Here is a 20,645-nt window from a genome sequence, read left to right as displayed (position 1 = left end):
ACCTACGCGCTACGTCATATGGTCGGCTTATGTCAATTCAAAGTAAAGTGCCTGATAGACGTACCCACGAACTTAAAGTACGCGGGTTTTAAGTTCACGAGCTTACTCGGCTCGGCGCTCGCGTCGGGGACACACGAGAATCGCTCACACTGGATTGATTACCATGCCCCCAGGCTCGCGGCTCGCGGCTCGCGGCTCTTTACTGACACACAGGCGATTAAGATGGTCGAGCCATAAGTCCGCGTACTTACTTGCACGTCTGTCACCCCTTTTAGCTGTGATTTGTGAATTATGATCGGTCGGCTCGATTTGACATAACGCGACCAAATTACTTTATAGGCCCGCCATCTGCCTAGGAATCAATTTCCTGATAGTACATGTCAAAATTTACTATGAAATTCTGTGTCTCGTTACTTCGATTATGCTAGTGTAAACTACGCTACATAAGGGTGGTTTGTATAACTGACCTAACATTGGAATGAAAGTTAAAATGAAAAGGAATTTTAATGCATTTATTACTTAGGCATTTTAAACAATGCAATATAATATGTACTTACTGCAGTGCAGCTGAAAATTAAAGTTTACGTCAAGAACAGTTCTGTAGAGTTATAAGAACATTTTTGAAGGATTTAAAAATGCCTTACTTTTATGCGACAATACCCAGTAACTTTTTTTGTAAAATGAAATGCTAGTCATACTTTTTTTAAATAAAATGCTTATGAATGTTAGGAGTATAAGCAATAATAAGAAATATGATTTACGTAAATTAAATATTTATTTGCACTGAGATTCATGTTTTATTACTTACTTATTTATTTTTTTAAATAAATTCTAGAAGGACGTCAATAAAGCCGACATCCGTGAAAATCCCATACCATAGAGTTTGAATGTCTCAAAAATTAGATACTTACATAGGTATTACGTCAGTGTTGTAACTTTTAAAATAAATAGCTTCATATATTTATAAACATGAGAATATTCAGACAAAAATGTAAGAGGGCATTTAGATTTAGAACGAGAAAATTTAGGACTTGAAGACTGAGAGGATTTATGATGAGAAAGCTGATAAAGTGTTGAGTCATTATAATAGTTCAGTTCTACTTTGACTTATACTTATCTAAGTATTATTTTTTGCTGCACCTATTTTTCAATAAAAAAGTCTAACATTACGTGGCTTTAATATCATTGGAAACTGGAACGCTACCACCACAATGCAGAAATGTGCTCTTTATGATATTTGTACGTCAACAATAAATTGGTTCTTGCCAATGAATATAGTACAATGTTATGTACCTAAGTGTACTTATATAGCTTTGTGGCTTCAAAACAGTGCAAAAGTAAGCTTCAGTTCAGTGTAGATGTTTAGACTTAGAACTGCAATCGCACACAAAAAAGAATGCCTTTTCAGGTAGATAATCCCCCTTGTGTCAGCAGTCTCTACAAAATATACGGAACCCTAAAATAATATTAATTAATTAATATAGTCTGTGATTATATTGCATATTATGTAGGTGTGTGCTTTTTTAAATTTTTTGTCAACAACATATCAACTCAAGCCATTAATTTAAAAATCAAAATTCCAATGCAACGAATTGTGTGCGATTGTAAGTAGAAGCTTAATTTTATTCATGATTGATGATCTCAGTTACTGTAATCTCTTAAATAAAATTATTTAAAACATTTCGTGTTTTCTTAAACCCTAATCTTCGATAGTAATGGCACAGTATAGCAATATGACAATTGCTATACTGTGGTAATGGAATGGCCACAGAAATGGTAATGGCCAAACCGCACTAAAGCGAAACTACGCGGCAAACGTGAAGTATCGCTTCGCGTCGCGTAGTGTCGCGCATTGCGGTCTTACCTTAAAATGCCTTAAGGCGACGCCTTGATATTTTGGCTGTAGCGATATCGATTTTTCTCAGCAATGACTAAAGCTAAGAAATTAAAGTTCATTGTCAGTATTCATCATGTCTTTGTCATTGAATTACCCATAGCATAACACGATTGGTCAACTTTTATAACACGGAATAATCAATCAATCAATCAATTGAATAAATATATACACGCCAATGTAACAGCTTTTTCTGGGATTAGTTGAATAGGTTTATGGAAAATCTGAAATTTGTTTGCTAACTGCCCAAACACATTTCAACTACCCTCCTCGATCGACATACACGATAGTTGAAAATCCTCTTTAGGGATATTATCATATGATTACCATCATAAGCTTTCGTAATATAGGTTTTCAATGGAAAAGCGTCAACACGCAAAAATAAAAAATCGGCCAAGTGCGAGTCGGACTCGCGCACGAAGGGTTCCGTACCGTTATAAAGAAAATAGGCCAAAATTATGTTTTTTGTATGCGAGCCCCCTTAATTATTTATTTTATTTTAATATTATTATTAATTATTAAAGTACACTATATTTAAGGACTTTGTGAAAATTTCCTACCAAGTGCCTACCTCTTATCATTATTGATTACGAGCGAAAAAGGCCAAAAAATCACGTTTGTTGTATTTGAGCGCCCCTTAAATATTAATATTATTTTGTTTTTAGTACTTATTTGTTTTTATAGCGGCAACAGATATAAGTACACAATCTGTGAAAATTTCAGAAGTCTAGCTATAGCGGTTCTTGAGATACAGCCTGGCGACAGACAGACAGATAGACAGACGGACAGACAACGAAGTCTCGAATAGGGTCCCGTCCTATGGTACGGAACCCTAAAAAGAATGTTATTGGCATATTCCGTCCGGGTAATAATAATAATAAATAATAAAGCCTTTTATTCAGATCCTTACAGTAAATCTACACTTAAAACTTAAAAAGAAAAAACAAACATTGAACTCTTATGTTAAATAATTAATAATAATAATAATTTATTTATCATCAAAATTAATTACAGTACATTGCTCATAAAATAACTTACAGGTATAAAATTGACAAAATATAATTTTGATATACCTATAATGTACACTCAATGTAATTCTTCTGTGTCCGAACTAGATAAATCTGTATTTCAGACCACATCGACTAAATCTTCTTTTAAGTTCAATTATGATACTAACTTAAAAGAAGATTTAGTCCAATATCTGCTTCTTGGTTATTCTATTTAGATCTGTTTGCCAGTCGGCAAAGGCCTCCTCCAACCTTTTCCATTCTGTTCGATCTTGAGCTACTCTATTCCACATAACTCCTGCCACTTGTCGGATGTCGTCATCCCACCTTTTCCACGGTCTACCCCTCTCTCTTTTGCCTTCTCTGGGGTACCATCGTGTCACCCTTTTGCTCCATTTTTCTTGCCCTCGTATCATATGGCCAGCCCATCTCCATTTGAGTCTTTTGACTTTTAGCGTGGCTTCGGTTGTTTTTGTTTTATTTTTGATTGAGTAGTTTTTTATTCTATCTGACTTTTTAATATTGATCATGCTTCTTTCCATTGCATAATGGCAAGTTGCTAGTTTGCGAAGTATTTTTGTTGGTTTAGGGTCCATGTTTGGCACCCGTACGTGAGAGCAGGTAGAACACAGGTGTTGAATAATTCGCTTTTTTGGTTTATATGAAGCGTTTTATCTTTCATAGTCTCTTTCAAGCTCCAGTAGCTTTTCCAGCCATTTGTAATTTTTCTTTCTATTTCTGTTCGCATGGGTTCTTTCTGAGTTATAAGCTGTCCTAAATATATATATTATACTAATCAGTATATTCAGTTTCAATGTTTTTCAACTCTATAGTGTTTCGTTCCGTTTTTCATCACTCTCGTTTTACTCGGATTTAGTGTCAGCCCTACTTTCTCACTTTCTGTTGCCAGTTCTTTTATCATTTGTTTCAAGTCTTGTGGTGTTTTTGCCAGTAAAACTATGTCATCGGCAAATCTCAAATGTGATGACAATGCCCCATCTATGTTTAATCCAAACTGTTCCCAATTAAGTCGTCTGAAGATTGATTCTAGAACTGCGGAGAAGAGTTTCGGAGATAGAGGGTCACCCTGTCTCACGCCTCGTTCTACTCTGAAAGAAGCGCTGTTCTTTTCCAGTTGAATTGTAGCTGTGCTGTGGCTATAAATGTTTTTAATAAGTTGAATATATTTGTGTTAAATTCCTTGTTCCAGTAATGCCTCCCATATTTTCTCGTGTATCAGAGAATCGAATGCTTTGCTATAATCAATAAATGCGATATATATAGTATGAGTTGGTATTCATTGTATTTCTCAAGGACTTGGCGTACGACGTGGATGTGGTCGATTACTGAATAGTCTTTCCGTAATCCTGCTTACTCGACTGGTTGATGTTCGTCCAGAGTTTTTCAATTATTCGTTTTAGGATGACCTTAGCCAAAATTTTGTATACGTTGGACATAAGGCTAATAGGGTGATCGTTTCCGATATTATTCCGTATTATTCCGTATTTGTCCCCTTTCTTGTATAGTAGAATTATGCTAGACTCAGTCCACTGCTGAGGTATGGTTTCGGTGATTACGATTTCATTGAACAAATCTGTGAGGATAGGTGTCAGTGTCTCTTTGTTACTTCTTAAAATTTCGTTGGTTATGCCGTCAGGTCCAGGTGCCTTTAGTTTAGCTTTGCTGACTTCGGAATGAAGAATGTCGGGAATATTTGAGCTTTTTAACAATTTTATCTCTTCCTTGATTAGCATTACTTTTGTAAAGTTTCTTGTAGTATGATGTAGCAGTTTGAAGTATGCTTGTTCTGTGATAAGAGCGTCCGTGGCCTAATGGGTAGACCTTCGGTTCGCACTCCTAGAGGGTGCAGGTTCGAACCCGGGTGGAGGCGTGTACCTATGAGACATTTTCTGATCTCAAGTACATAATACGGACGCTCGTACGGTGAAGGAAAACATCGTGAGGAAACCCGCAAATAGTTGGTCCTAGACGTATTGACTAGTTCTTTCCTCTGGACTATGCCGACTATGATGCGAGAATGCCGTATGCGCTTGGGCAACCATACGGACATTTAAAAATCTTGTCCCAGGCACTACAGTATTTGAGGAGTGGTTACTTCGCTCTGAAAAATACTGTATAAATCATCCAAAACGGATGTAAGGCCTAGTTTTGTTCTGTGATGATTCCATTTCCCTCGATCGTCCTTCATTTTAAATATCCAGTTCTTTGTGTTTGTCAGTTCTTTTAGTGTTTTTTTTAGTTCCACCTGTTTTAAGTATGTAGTTTTCTATCGTTTCCATCCTTCGTTGTTTTCTATCCTTTCTTATGTTTTCATTTATGTCTAGGCAGATTATGGTTAGTTTCTTTCTTCTATCAGGCGTATTTCTTGCACTAAGCAGGTGATATCTTTCTTCTAGTATTTTTTTATTATTAGTGTTGATGTTTGTGACGAGTTTGGTCTGGGTTTTAATTTTATTCTCTAAGGAATTATATTTTTCCTGGATTCCAAGATTCCTAGTGTCATCAGGTCATGTCAGAAGTTGGCAAATTTGTCTCTTAAGGTTATTTCTAATTATTGTTGTGTTTGCTGTTTGGTAAATTTTCTGTTTATTGGGTCTTGTCTTGGTCTGGGTTTCTTTGGTTGCTTTGTTTTTAGTTTAGCTCGTATTAACCTATGGTTGGTGTTAAAATTAAATCTTTGCAGGGCGCTGAAGTTTGTAAAGTAACTGCTTCTGTTGGTCAGAATCTCACAGAATAAAGTCAATTTCGTTTTAGATAAATAGCTTGTTTTCTATGAGGGGCCGGCCCGGCCTCTCAGAGAAAACAAGCAATGGAACAGCAAGAAATGGAAAGGGCGTAAGCGACAAAATGGTTTTTGTCGCGTAATTTAAAAACCAAAAATATATTTCATATAAGCTATGGGCAAATTAAAGTGTATGCTTGAACCAATCTATGTACAAATTTTAGAAGCTTAAATCACTCTCCTCTGTTGGCAAAATTAGAATCCCTTTTTTTACAGAGGTATTTTTGATTGATTATTCTGTGTTATAAAAGTTGACCAATCGTTTATGCTATGGGTAATTCAAATACAAAGATTTGAATACTGACAATGAACTTTCTTAGCTTAAGTCATTGCTGAGAAAAATCGATATCGCTACAGCCAAATTATCAAGGCGTCGCCTTAAACTGCTTGTGGGCTAGCGTTGGGTTGGGCGGAGTATGTAAATGTTGAGTAGTTTGTAGATGCAGACTGCAGCCGTCGTCGTATAGTATCCCGGATTACTATGTGCTGCCGACGGTAGAGCCAGATTCGGCTTCAAATATTATATTATTGATCCGATGTCTTACAATAGCTTTTGTTGACTTCTCCATTTTTCTTAACTGGCCCGCAATATAATCTCCAAATAAACCATCTTCATCTTTTTCTGGTATCTTTGAGGCATTTTGTTGTTCGAAGATATCCCTCATAATTATAGTCAATGCTTCCGACATTATATCATCTTTTTGAGTGATTCTAGGACGTTTATTTGGTTTCGGCAACTGTGATAAATAATTTTCTGATGATTGTGAATCTGAATCCAGTTGTGAATTGTGTCCCGCCGTATTATCCTGGAAGAACAGATAATTCATCATTAATTTATATTATATTTAGCATATAACAAAACATCGCATTAAAGAGTACATAATTGGGATTGATATATAATCGGCCAAGTGTGAGTCGGACTCCCGCACGAAGGGATCCGTAACGTTATAAAGCAAAAATAGGCCAAAATTGTATTTTTTGTATGGGAGCCCCCCTTAAATCTTTATTTTATTTTAATATTAGAAGCTTTGTGAAAATTTCAAGCGCCTACCTACCTGTTGCCATTATTGATTACGAGCAAAAAAGGCCAAAAAAATCAGGTTTGTTGTATGGGAGCCCTTTTAAACATTCGTTTTCTTTTATTTTTAGTATTTGTTGTTATCATTGAGATAGACTCCTATATATAATACGTCTTTATCTATGGTTGTTATAGCGGCAACATAAATACACAATATGTGAAAATTTCAGAAGTCTAACTATAGCGGATTTGAGATACAGCCTGGAGACAGACAGACGGACAGACATCGAAGTCTCAGTAATAGGGTCCCGTTTTTACCGTTTGGGTTCGGAACCCTAATAAAAGTAATAGATAAGTAAGGTAAGTCTAAGTACAGACAGACAGACGGACAGACGGACAGACGGACAGCTGAATATGGACAGATTAGAGTCTAGACAGACATCGAAATCTCAGTATAATAGTGTCCTGTCCTGTTACCCTTTGGCTACGGAACCCTAATAAAAGGAATAGATAAGTGAGGTAAGTATTAGTAAGTATAATATTATGTATGTGCCATGTGGATGTGTATTGTGTACGTGTAAGTAGGAACCTAGTTGAAGTTTGTTTTTTGGCAATTACCTACCCTTGCTCAATGGTGTCGCCAAGGGGGGGGGGCAGGGAGGGACAGCTGCCAAATATAATGCAAACAACGACCACTATAATATTCAAATCTGGTAATAGATGTAAGGCTCGTAGTACAAGTGAAAAGCATCATGTGCTGTCGACTTTACCTACAATTCATACCTACTTTTCTCATTTATAGAGAGTGAGTAAAGAATGAATGAAAATGAAAGTATGAAGTGAATTGTATAGACTGTAGTAGGTAAAGTCAACTTGCCCCCCTCTGCGCCATCGGCTGGCGACGCCCTTGCCCATGCTTAGGAAATAATTACAATGAAAATAATACTTACTACAAATTCAAATTTGTTTAAGAAGCAAGGGAAATTGCCAAAAAAAATCTAAGTACCTAATTAAAAAGGTAAAAGTGGCATCATTGCACTTGGAGTAAACAAAACCTAATACAACAAAACAAAAATTTCGAAAATCGGTTCACAAACGGCGGAGCAATCGTTGAACATACAAAAATAAAAAAATATATCCACAGCCGAATATATTACCTCCTCGTTTTTTGGAAGTCGGTTAAAAATTACAACACAAAGTAGATACATTGGTAAAATTAATACATACGTCGGTAATATTCCTCCTCCTAGTAGGCATATTTTTATTGCGCAGAAAATGTAATGACTTGTAGGCAAACCATTTACTTTGATATATTTCATCGGTACCCGCTCCGGATTTATTCGAACTATCACTTTTTTTCTTTTCGCGGTAATAGTGACTTGTTAAATTTTTTATTTTTCTTTCCACTTCATTAACGGATGTAGACAATTCATTCGCAATGTCATCTAACGCGTCGTAGCGTTTTGGTCGCAATTTATAGTCACGGTGTTTTGGGTCCCATAATAATGGTTTTGAATGATAGAGTTCTATTAGTTTCATCACTTTTTCTTCTTCCCATTCCATATTGTTTTTGTTAACGAAAAACAATCACGTCACTACTCCTCGAAAGCCGGCGGGCAACTGAACACACAACAGACTGCCGCCGGCAAGCTAGTTTCAAAATGAGGCCGCTGGTCTTGCCTAGCGAGTTATGGCGCCGATGTGCCGCCGGCAAGCTTGTTTTAAAATGAGGTCGCCGGCCTTGCTCGGCGGGCTATGACTTATATGCCGCCGGGCCGGCGGCTTTGGTGTGGAGAGAGCGTAAAAATCGCTTCGCCTTGTCACCCGGCAACGTGAACTGACATTTAAAGTATTTTAATTTTTAAGGCTGGCCATAAAGTTAATATATTCACCTAGGTATATTAACTTTATGAGGCTGGCCGCATTTTTTAAATGAAATAAGAGGGCAAACGAGCAAACGGGTCACCTGATATAAAGCAACTTCCGTCGCCTATGGACACTCGCAGCATCAGAAGAGCTGCAGGTGCGTAGCCGGCCTTTTAAGAGGTAATAGGGTAATAAGGGGAGGGTAGGGATGGGAAGGGAAGGGAATAGGGGAGGGTAGGGAAGAAAATAGGGTAGGGGATTGGGCCTCCGGTAAACTCACTCACTCGGCGAAACACAGCACAAGATCTGTTTCACGCTGGTTTTCTGTGAGAACGTGGTATTTTTCCGTTCGAGCCGGCCCATTCGTGCCGAAGCATGGCTCTCCCACGTCTTAAACACCTTTTCCCTACTTATTCGATTTCCGCATTCGTTTCCGTATTCGGACATCCGAATACATGGAATTAGTAGAAAATACATGTTAGGTAACCGACGCACACGTTCGCTTTTAGTTCGAACTGAACGAATTCCATCAGAATACAGAACAAATATATGTTGCTATGTTCTGTATTCTGAGCGAATTCCGCACGTAGACCGTACGTTTGCGTTCGCGCGTGAAGAAAGCGTAAGTTTGCGCTAGTCTCACGGATCGGATATGGAAAAGTGTCTAAAGCGATTTGCGGCCAGCCTTAGGCTAGCCTACAATCATCCATGAACCCTTCCTAGTTCCCACAAACCTGCTACTAGACACTAGTAGTCTGCTATCATCGAATAAAAAATATACTAATCGACCATGTGTATTTTAAGGGGCATGTAATGTTCTGTTCGCTGACAGCAGCTATTAAAGATCAAATATTTTCCTCTTAATTATCTCCTCACTAATAATAGTAATTTTAGTGGCGCTGCTTATCTAATTATAATCCCATATCTGTTTAAAATAAATAATTTCAGCTGACCCATCTTTGATTTATTTTACGCTTAGGTAATGTAAAAATTAGTGCTGTTGTACTCAGTACTGAGAATTGAGATACAAAGGAGGAGACATAATATTATCACGTCACAATAATATGAAAAAAACTTAACCTGGCGCAAGAGGGCTATGGTAAATGATTTACTCATCTATCACTCAAAACACAACAAAAGAACGCCAATAAATAACAACGATGCCGTTGAGTTCCTGGGCTTTAGCTCACCATACATACACACAGCTGCCCAAACACCGGCACGCGACACAACTTATGACAAAAAAGTGCAGACAGCTTTAGCGCTGTGTTCTTGGTTTTATGAAACTGGCTGCTCCTGAGACGAATAATGACTTTCGAGGGTTACGGACTACGGAACATTCGCTATCATTCGAGAGACATTATAACAATGCAGTGTTGCTGTCAAAAAATTAAAATTTCTTACTTACATAATATTTTTAAAAATACTCAAGATAAAGACCTACACACTACATAAAGTGATAATATGTTTAGACTTTAGACTTTAAAACAGCTAACTGCTAAGTATACTCAACCTGCGGCCTGCCGGGACTTTACCAGTGGCCCGCGTGAAGTTAAACCATCTTGAAATTCACGCCCACGGGCCGCGGCCCATCGGCAAATTAGAGAAAACTCGTCGTGAAAAGTGGTGAAAATTTTTCCCACTTCTAAATCGCTTTGGACAACTTTATTATTATCCCTACTACTAAATACTAATTCTCTTAACGCTAACAAATTTTGGTTGCGGCTCGCGACACCAAGACCAAAACATTTTTGAGGCCGGTACAAAAAAAGGTTGAGTATCACTGGTTTTAAGACTTTAGAAGTCCTTGTCCGTACCGTAGACCTTGGTCACCTCCCTGTTTTGGATTAAGGCGCATGCAGGGTTGAGAGGGAATGAGAGGGTTGACGAATTAGCCAAGGAGGCCGCACTGAGATTGAGAAGGAAACCTGACTACGATCTGTGTCCTGTTTCATTCGTCAAGCGTATTTTGAGAGAGGATACGATTGAGGAATGGGACAGGAGATACGAGGTGGGAAGGACGGCCGGAGTCACGAAGCTCTTTTTCCCAAGCGCTGCTGCTGCATACAAAATAGTCAAAAAGATAGACATCACACACCACACCACACAGATTCTGACTGGACACGGCGGATTCGCCTTCTACTTGCACAGATTCAAGTTGAAGGAGGATCCGTCGTGCCTATGTCAGCCAGGAGTTGAGGAGACGGTTCCTCACCTGTTACTCGAGTGTCCAATTTTTGCTAGAAATAGATATGATATTGAGCAAGAATTGGGCACATCGATGACGGGTGAGAATCTGCCTGCCATCCTGGGGGAAAAAAAGAGAGATTTGTTTCTCTCTTTTTGTAAGACGATAGTGTGTGTTGCGAACAAGAGAAATTGTAGTAAACTATTGTGATTGTAAGCTGTGATATTTGGGTAGTTGAAATTTGTGCCGTATTTTTTATTGCTTTAATTTTGACATAATATTATTATTTTGTAAATTGTAATTTTAATTAGAACGAAATTTAATATTTATTGAACCTTTACCTAGTATTTAGCAATTTATTGGAAATTTTATGCATAAGAAATTTTAATAATGTAGTACAAAATAAATGTAATAAGATAGGAACAAGCCCTGACACAGTTAGGGGGATGAGAATTTATATATTAAAAAAAAAAAGACCTTGGTCACCGAAGATCTATTCGGTGAGCAAGTCTACGGCAATATAGCAAAGCATGATTCTCAAGATAAGAATAATCTCTTGATTATTCTTTCTTTAAGTCTTTTAAGTCTTTGAAAAAGTTTCAACAGCAGCGGGAGCCGGGAAGTGACGTTCTACAAACTCAATCAACATCCGTGCCGATTGTGGATCGCTTGCAAGATGCAGCACATTAAATCTTCCTGTTTTACTACTATCTATTATTTACTATCACTACAAAATATTAAATATATTTTGTAGGTATTTAACAGCATGACTGGGGAAAGTACTCGGTACCTACTCGATTCTCATTATAATAATACAAGACGTTCCACGCGGCCTTGCCCGCATAAATGAGAAATTTTACGGAAACCGTACATTTTCCCGCAAAATATAGTTCCTTCACGTCTTGGTCTACGCTACATCTGTGCCAAATAACTTAAAAATTCATGCAGTAGTTCACGAGATAAGCGCCTTCAAATAATTTTCCCGGTTTTTCCACATTTTCCTATGTTTCTTCGTCCTATTAGTCTTATAGTGATAATAATTTATAGCTTCTTCCTCGATAAATGGGCCATCTGGCATCTAACAACGAAAGAATTTTTCAAATCGGACCAGTAGTTTCTGAGATTAGCGCGTTCAAACAAACAAACTCTTCCACTTTATAATATTAAGTATAGATAATAAAATTAGGTACTTAATTTTTGACCAAATTCCCTTTAAATAAATGAATCACGGACACTTAGTAAATTACTATGCGGCCGGCGCGGCATGCGTTGGGTAAATAATTATTTAAGTCTAAGCTACATTTACTTACTTAGTGATCAATTGATATTATATTTTTATATATTTTTTTAAACTAATATACTTAATAGCAAATATCACGTCCTCGATGTCTCACCAGTCACCTACTTTGAGCCCTGCAAAAAGTCACGACAATTTTTTGCAAACGAAAGCTATTGGTGCAGATGGTATGACTGGAATGTCTTTCCTTCCTCTTAAAGATTTAAACCTGCTAAAACGACTTTATGTACATGTAACAATATGAAATTTGGTGTAGAGAAGATAGAACAGTTACCAGTAATACCTACCTATGCTTGTCTGTCCGAAGAAACCGCTCAAAGCGGTAAGAGCACAGAAGTACACGTGGGAGAGCCATGCTTCGATCGACCGGAGAAATACCACGTTCTCACAGAAAACCGGCGTGAAACAGCGCTTGCCGAGTGAGTGAGTTTGCCGGAGGCCCAATCCCCTACGGCCTACCCTATTCCCTTCCCTATCCTCCCCTATTACCCTATTCCCTCTTAAAAGGCCGGCAACGCACCTGCAGCTCCTCTGATGCTGCAAGTGTCCATGGGCGACGGAAGTTGCTTTCCATCAGGTGACCCGTTTGCTCGTTTGCCCCCTTATTTCATAAAAAAAAAGAATATCTATAGGTATAATAAGTAGATAGTACTGGACTCTGGTACTAAGGCCGGTATAAATAGTCAGTACTCAAGATGCATCTCGGTCTCAAGACACGGTTCAGGCTCTGTAATTGGTTGGCTGTCAAAATTTGGACCAATCACAGAGCCGAACCGCGTCTTGAGAACGGATCGCATCTTAAGTACTGACTATTTATACCAGCCTAAGAGTTAAGACCGCCAATGACCGCCAATTTGCGCTCTTCTAACAATTTGTTTCTTTCTAACTTTTCATGTGTGCAAATAAAGAGTTTATTATTATTATTAATAACAGTTATTGATATTTGATGATGACTTTCGAAATATACAGTGTGTAACAAAAATTAGTGATAATACTTTAGGGTGTGTACGTATTCCTTGTAGAGAGTTCATTGTGAAAGTAGCAGCGCTGAAAGACGAAATTTTTTTTTCACTTTTGTATGGGCAAGCGCCCGAGCGTCACGAGTTTCCCCATACAAAAGTGAAAAAAAATTTTGGTCTTTCAGCGATGCTACTTTCACAGTGAACTCTCTACAAGGAACATGTACACACCCTAAAGTATTATCACTTATTTTTGTTACACCCTGTACATAGGAAAGTTTTTATCTCGGAAAAATGTACGGCAACATCCAGTTGACCATAACCGCCATAACGCTGTCATCACTATATCGAGCTACAGCTCACTCGTCACTGGACATGCCGTGGGAACCGTACAACCCGAGTGTCCCCAGGGGCAACCCCGGGCGCCCCCGATTCACTTCGCACCTAAATCTCCACCAATTAGCTGATAATTAGAACTGTGTGTTTAATTTAAATGACGACCTCTGTGGCTCAGTTGGTGGGCTGTTGGTAGCTCAAGCCGGGGGTCGCGAATTCGAATCCCGCCGACGGAACAAAAAGTTTTCAAAGTTCCTGGGACAAAGATGTGTATTAAATATGTGTATCATATTACATATACTAATATATGTATTTAAGTAGTATAACAATTTAAAGTAAGTATTAAATATACTTCCGTTGTCTGGTACCCGTAACACCAGTCCTTCAGGTATTTAGCACGGGACCAGACTGACGTGGTGTGAAGCGTCCATAGATATTATTATATTATTAATATTAATTAGCTTGAACTGATTATTTTTATGTCCTTAGAGTAGACATAAGTACCTACCTACAATATTGTCATGATACCAATAATTAAGGACTAGGAAGGAAAATTTCGGCAAAATTTCGTATACGGACTGTATACGAAATTTTGCCGAAATTTTGAAGAAAACGACAGAAATAATTTATATAGATAAAATTCTATCCAATTCGAGAAAAAAAGAAAAAAAAAACAAATTGTGCCAAAAAACACTATTCAAAACAACCTAAATCTCACATTATATTACTCGCTGCAAGGCAGCCTTAAGATTTAGGTTGTTTTGAATCGTGTTTTTTGGCACAATTTGCTTTTCTTTTTTTTTCTTTTTCCTCGAATTGGATAGAATTTTATCTATAGATTATTTCTGTCGTTTTCTTTTTATGGATTACAGCTCCAAGTTGCCGAAATTAACAGCAATTCTTTGCCCATTTTCTCTAAAATTTTGCCGAGTTACATATTTTTTTACTCAACTATTTCATATTAAAGTGGTAAAAAGTAATTCCAACATTGTATAGACGACTTTCTCAACAGTACCTACATTGTATTTTTTTTTCATACCGTTCAGACGTCAATACAATCCATAAACAGGTGATATTCTAAACCTTTTACAGCAAAAATCACAAAACTGTCGCGGGTTTGAGTTGGATTATTTAAAAATACTTAAAAAAAAAACAAAAATCTAGCTCCAACATTAGATTATAATTGAAATGATCTTACATGTTGTGCATTACAACTTATAGAAATACTGTATTTTAACTGTTAAATCACGTCTGTAAATCAGCGAAATCGGCAAAATTTCGTATACGGACTCTTAACATACTATCAGAGAAGTTGATTCATTGGCAGATTTTTTTTTTTAATGAAATAAGGGGGCAAACGAGCAAACGGGTCACCTGATGGAAAGCAACTTCCGTCGCCCATGGACACTCACAGCATCAGAAGAGCTGCAGGTGCGTTGCCGGCCTTTTAAGAGGGAAAAGGGTAATAGGGGAGGGTAGGGATGGAAAGGGAAGGGAATAGGGGAGAGTAGGGAAGGGAATAGGGTAGGGGATTGGGCCTCCGGTAAACTCACTCACTCGGCGAAACACAGCGCAAGCGCTGTTTCACGCGAACCTACGTAATTTGGTCGCGTTACATCAATGATCAAACCCAAGCCGCCAGCCAAAGAGTCCGTCAACTGCCTAATGCGTATGAATTAATTCCTTCGATGGTACTCACCTACATAAAAAAATAACCACATAAGTAGTAATTAATCCATACTTCCATGTCTGTCTGTTACCTCTTCACGTCCAAACCACTGAACCGATTTGGCCGAAGTTTTGTATGGGAATGCTTTGAGTCCCGGGAGAGGACATAAGATAATTTTTATCCCGGAAAAATGTTCGGTTCCCACGCGATAAACGTACTTTGGCGCAACAGAGTTGCGGCGTAACCTAGTACCTAAGTAATTAAGATTTAAGTAAGTATATTAATGTGGTTTTCAGTTTACACTAAGTATATAATATGTCCTAGTTCCTAGGCTACTATTAAAATTAAAAACAAAAACCTAGTCAATCCATGACTCAAGAACACCTAGCCTTGCAACAGCACTCAGAAACATTCAATTGATTACACTATGTACTTACTGAAGTTAGTTTGTTATTTACTTATTAAAGAGTTTAAATAAAATGTTAGAATTCATTTTAATAATTACAGTTTACTTGTCCCGAAAACTTAACTACGTAGTTGAGTGACTAGGAATGTACTCCATTTATATTATAATCTGAGGCAAAGTCCGAGGAAATAATTTACATCTAAAATCTGTAGAAAAAATGATAACTAAAGGTAGTTCTAATTGTAATTAAGTTTTTATGTTGAATCCACATGCATATAAGTATATTAAACATACTTAGGTAGGTATAAAAAAAAAAATACATATCTGCTGGTTTCTGTGTGTAGGTAATAAATTTTCAGCATGTTCCGCCCAAGACAGCCCAAGACAAATAAATCGCCCTTCGAATTGTGTCGTCCCCCAACGCTCGCTACACGACACGGAACTCAGAAGTCATCTGATTTCAACACCATCAACACGGAGACAAAGCCACAGACTACTTAGGGATACTAAAGCGTTTTTAGTCTGTAACTTGTGATGTGAGAATAATAAAATATAATAATTATTGTAAAACTACATTTAAAACACAAGTTTTAAAATTTAAATTAATTTTCTTGCAAAAAACATTTGAGATACGAATTCCAATTTACAAAATTTAAAAAATGGAAGACTTTCGAAATAACTTTTTTATGCAAAACGACAATGCGGAAAAACAAAACATTCAGCCCTGCTATGAACTTGTGCAACAGGAGTTAACATTGAACGAAGGGTTGTGCAATTACTTCCACCTTCTGTACGATTATTCTGAAAGACCTGAAAACCAAAATCAAGAGGATTCCGAAGGCTGGTGCAGTGAGCCGCAAAATATATTCGAAGGCCCGGCCGATACAAGTACAGGAGGATCTGCTGTAAATAGTGAAGAAGGTAAAATAAATAATTAATTTAATATTTAAGTAGTAATAAGTTTTACAAACAGGTCGCCTGTTAAAATTAATATAATCATAACATGTTAATAAACAATTAATAATTATTTAATGGATAGGTAGGCTGAATTGTTTATTTATTCCCTCTGGCGTTAGTTGTTAGATATCATTAAGTATTAATTTTATCAGGCAATCTATTTGCCAAACTTTTACTACTTAAATTTTGAATTAATTACTTGTTAATTAAATTTATGTAACCCATCAATCCCCAAGGCGGCAGCCGCCTAGCAATTGAAAATCTATTGTGTCTGCGATACCCACGATGGAGGTGTACTAAGTAATTAATGTTCCACTCTGAGTGCAGCAGTAAGACGTGTTCTAGGTTTATGACCTGTTTAATACCACTTTGCCTTACACTTTAACAAAATTCTGATTTAATCTACGAACGCTACGCGGGTGTTACGGTCTACGGATCTACCCTCTACGCGCTTACGAATTGTAGTTCATAAAAAAAGAGCCAAAAAAATTGGGATTTTTTTTATCAAATTATTGTTGCATTGTTACAAACATTGGCGACGGATGTATCCATAAAAGGTCTTGTACACAGTCGTTTAGCTCCAGTTTACAGCAATAAAACGCACCTGTAGCTCTGACATAAACAGGCGCCGGCGCCACCACATGTGTCTAGCTGCTAGACCTCACACATTACACATGCGCGGTCTATTCAGATAGTATTTAGGTTTAGGTATACGTTCTTTATTTTACAAATCAAAAGATTTAAACCACTTACGAGTAATAAACTTACATTTTCTGACTTAAAAGTAAATAAATATTTACTCCGTTTTAAATATTTTTTATTTAAACGTAGGTAAACAAATAACAATAAAGCAACGGGTTGCACTCTAGGAGTGCCAACTACCAAGAGAAGTGAAAACGAAATCGCAGGCATACATTTTAGCCACGCGCCAGGTGGTAGAAGAGTGACATTACATTCTCTCCTACACTGGCTACTCTATTCGTCTACCTCTCCCTCCGTCTTACAAAATTTCAATCACGTGTCCTGACGAGAGTTTGATATTTTTTTAACCATCCCAAAAAAGTGCACAACGCCACTGTAAATCTTTACTGTCCACATTTCTGTAACTTGCGAGTGCGGACTGCGAACAAACGAAACGGAGGCATATCATACGTGGGAGAGCCATGCCTCGGCACGAATGGGCCGGCTCGACCGGAGAAATAACACGTTCTCACAGAAAACCGGCGTGAAACAGCGCTTGCGCTGTGTTTCGCCAAGTGAGTGAGTTTACCGGAGGCCCAATCCCCTACCCTATTCCCTTCCCTTCCCATCCTTACCCTCCCCTATTACCCTGTTCCCTCTTAAAAGGCCGGCAACGCACTTGCAGCTCTTCTGATGCTGCGAGTATCCATGGGAGACGGAAGTTGCTTTCCATCAGGTGACCCGTTTGCTCGTTTGCCCCCTTATTTCATAAAAAAAATCAAGTTTCAACTATTCTGTATGTCCGTCAAACGAGGTGGTCAGACCAGTACTTAGTTTAAGACTTGCTAGATTTATCCTGTACATTACAGACAGCCGCGTCAGTTCAGCTCGTAAGGAGCGCACGGCGTTCACGAAAGCCCAAATCCGAGGCTTGGAGGCGGAGTTCGCGCGCGCCAACTACCTCACACGGCTGAGGAGGTACGAGGTGGCTGTGCAGCTGCGCCTCACTGAGAGACAGGTAGGCTAGAGGGAGGATAGAGATGGGTACGAGACTCGAGGGAGGATAGAGATGGGTACGAGACTAGAGGGAGGATAGAGATGGGTACGAGACTAGGCTAGACGGAGAAAAAAAGACGGGTACGTAGTCACGTACTCGCATGGGCGTACTCAGGATTTTAGCTAGGGGGGGCAGCATACCTGTTTCGAAAAGATGGTCAGTCTGGTATACTTACTGAAAGAAAAATAATCGGCCAACTGCAAGTCGGATTCGCGCAAGAAGGGTTCCGTGCCATTATAGAGCAAAATTAGGCCTAAAATTGTGTTTTTTGTATGGGAGCCCCCCTTTTTTTATTTTATTTTAATATTATTATTAAATATTAAAATAAACATAATATAACTAATGACTTTGAGAAAAAATTAAGTACCTGCCTGTTGCCATTATTGATATAGAGCAAAAAAATCACGTTTGTTGTTTGGGAGCCCGCCTAAAATATTAGTTTTATTTTGTTTTTAGTACTTATTTGTTGTTATAGCGGCAGATATACACAATTTGTGTCCGTTTGTCTGCACGCTGTAACTCAAGAACCTCTATAGCTAGACTCTGAAATTTTCACAGATTGTGTATTTCTGTTGCCGCTATAACAAATACTAAAAACTAAATAAAAAAATATTTAAGGGGGGCTCCCATACAATAAACGTAGGGTATGTTATTCGAATATTCGAATACTCGTTTTATTCGAATATTCGACGATTTTATTATTCGAATATTCGCCAAATTATTTTTCGAATAATTCGAATACTAAAAATATTTTTTATTTTTGTTTAAAATGGTATCAAACATAAAATTAACATGGAATAAGAACATAATTAAGTTTATTTCAGAAAAATAATATTATTTATGAATATTCTACATCTTTAATGATATATATAAATTTGTTTTTAGTCTAACTAATGAGTGTACGACCATTCATCGTCGCCGTTGACCATGTTTTTAGTTCATTGTTGTTCATGTTCATTACGCCAGAAGGGTGTATATAAAAGAAACTCGTTTTTTACGAAGGTAATAAATGTAAGTGCAATATTGAGATTTTTAAAATACACATGTAGTTAAATACAAAAGATATTTTTTTTTCGCCTTTCTGACTTGAAGCTCGCGATGTGATCTATTCGACAAGTTGATAAAAATTTGCTATTCAATAGTTTTACCACGGCAGTCCTCGACTGATAATTGAAACAGTATAGTATCAAAAAATGTCGATGGCTCCTTAATATCATGTTATTTGTGTTATCAAACTTCAAGTTACTAAATTCACCAGCTCTAGGATTGTTTCACCCTCCCCCACGGCTTCGTTTCAATTTTTTTTCTTTGTTGTGGGGTTGGTTTTCTAGTGGCCCTTTTTTATAATTTCGAGCCACATTGACACAGGTGAAGCCGACTAGGTGAACTAGGTGAACGTGGATCGAAAATATCAAAAAGACGGGTAAGCTGGCTTAGTATTAATTAACAGATATCATAACGTCGAATATCATATTATAATTTAATCTCAACAGCTGCTTAGCAAGACTTAAGCATAATCACATGAGAAAAGTAAAAGTGCTACGATCGGAAACGGTTTACACTTTACAGCCTTTCTTTTATTGCCCAGCTGTAACCTTAAAATATACATTTTTAAAGTGTTTTACAATAAAAATTAACTATGTCATTTATAAAGATTAATGTTGATATAAGTAAAAATAAGAATTGCTTACTTTATAGTATTAACAAAATAAGTTGTACATGGCTGTACGAAGCTTTTTGTTACTTTTATTCAGAGATTTCAGCATTTTCAATACTTTTTAATTATTCGAATAATATTGGAATTATTCGAAAAGTTTTGTAAAATATTCGAATTATTCGAATAGTAAATTTGTCGAATAATAACATTCCCTAAATAAACGTAATTTTTTGGGCCTTTTTTGCTCGTCAATACCAGGTAGCAGGTAGTCACTTGAACATCTTACAAAATTCCTAATTATATTTTGTCTTTAATAATTAATAAAAAATTTAAATAAAGTAAATATTTAAGGGGGCTCCCATACAAAAAACACAATTTTTGCCAACTTTCGCTTAATAACGGTACGGAACCCTTCGTGCGCGAGTCCGCGAGTTATTATTATCTGCGGCCTATATTTTCTGATAGAGAAATCAAGCCTACATTTTAGTTCTTCACTGCAAACTCTATTAATTTTCATTGATAACGATTGTATAGACACCCATTTTTTATCGGGCCCAACGTAGACTCCGTCAAGTCTATCCCCCACCGTCCACCTGTACCACTTTGGGAACTACTGCTTAGAGTAGAGACTATTAGAATCACTTGAAATCTACTATTTAGTCTCTCTCTAAAGTTTAAAACGGTAAATCGAGGTGTTCCAAATCATTTCAAGGTCACGATATTACGTTTTCTTTAATTTCAGGTAAAAGTTTGGTTTCAAAACCGAAGAATGAAGTGGAAAAGGAACAAAAACGTGGCTAGACAATAAGTCTTATAACTTATATATACAATTAGATATTATTATGAAAAA

The 20,645-nt window shown here is 37.3% G+C and overlaps 2 protein-coding genes across 2 annotated transcripts; one reads left to right on the top strand and one right to left on the bottom strand.

Moving 5' to 3' along the window:
* Nucleotides 1-6,068: 6,068 nt before the first annotated feature.
* Nucleotides 6,069-8,295, bottom strand: LOC121734767. The gene is made up of 2 exons (XM_042125384.1): nt 7,950-8,295; nt 6,069-6,510 (listed from the first exon to the last, which is right to left on the bottom strand). Exons 1-2 carry the CDS (start codon nt 8,283-8,285, stop codon nt 6,184-6,186), a joined length of 663 nt encoding a protein of 220 aa, XP_041981318.1. The 5' UTR covers nt 8,286-8,295; the 3' UTR covers nt 6,069-6,183.
* A 7,807-nt stretch (nt 8,296-16,102) lies between these two features.
* On the top strand, nt 16,103-20,603 carry LOC121734998 (homeobox protein MOX-2-like). Its single transcript, XM_042125666.1, has 3 exons — nt 16,103-16,364; nt 17,951-18,099; nt 20,538-20,603. Exons 1-3 carry the CDS (start codon nt 16,103-16,105, stop codon nt 20,601-20,603), a joined length of 477 nt encoding a protein of 158 aa, XP_041981600.1.
* Nucleotides 20,604-20,645: the final 42 nt, after the last annotated feature.

Source organism: Aricia agestis, chromosome 16 (genome assembly GCF_905147365.1).
Source record: "Aricia agestis chromosome 16, ilAriAges1.1, whole genome shotgun sequence".
In the NCBI taxonomy this organism is placed as follows: Eukaryota; Metazoa; Arthropoda; class Insecta; order Lepidoptera; family Lycaenidae; genus Aricia; species Aricia agestis.
The sequence above is the reverse complement of the archived record's forward strand: the minus strand, read 5'-3'. Positions and strand labels throughout refer to the sequence as shown.

Bases quoted from the DNA above. Each gene is read 5' to 3' on its own strand.
- LOC121734767 (XM_042125384.1), bottom strand. From the start codon at position 8,285: ATGGAATGGGAAGAAGAAAAAGTGATGAAACTAATAGAACTCTATCAT. The intron at 6,511-7,949 runs GTATGTATTAAT...CTGTTCTTCCAG, and splicing joins GGAGGAGGAATATTACCGAC to GATAATACGGCGGGACACAA.
- LOC121734998 (XM_042125666.1), top strand. From the start codon at position 16,103: ATGGAAGACTTTCGAAATAACTTTTTTATGCAAAACGACAATGCGGAA. The intron at 16,365-17,950 runs GTAAAATAAATA...TGTACATTACAG, and splicing joins TGCTGTAAATAGTGAAGAAG to ACAGCCGCGTCAGTTCAGCT. The intron at 18,100-20,537 runs GTAGGCTAGAGG...CTTTAATTTCAG, and splicing joins TGCGCCTCACTGAGAGACAG to GTAAAAGTTTGGTTTCAAAA.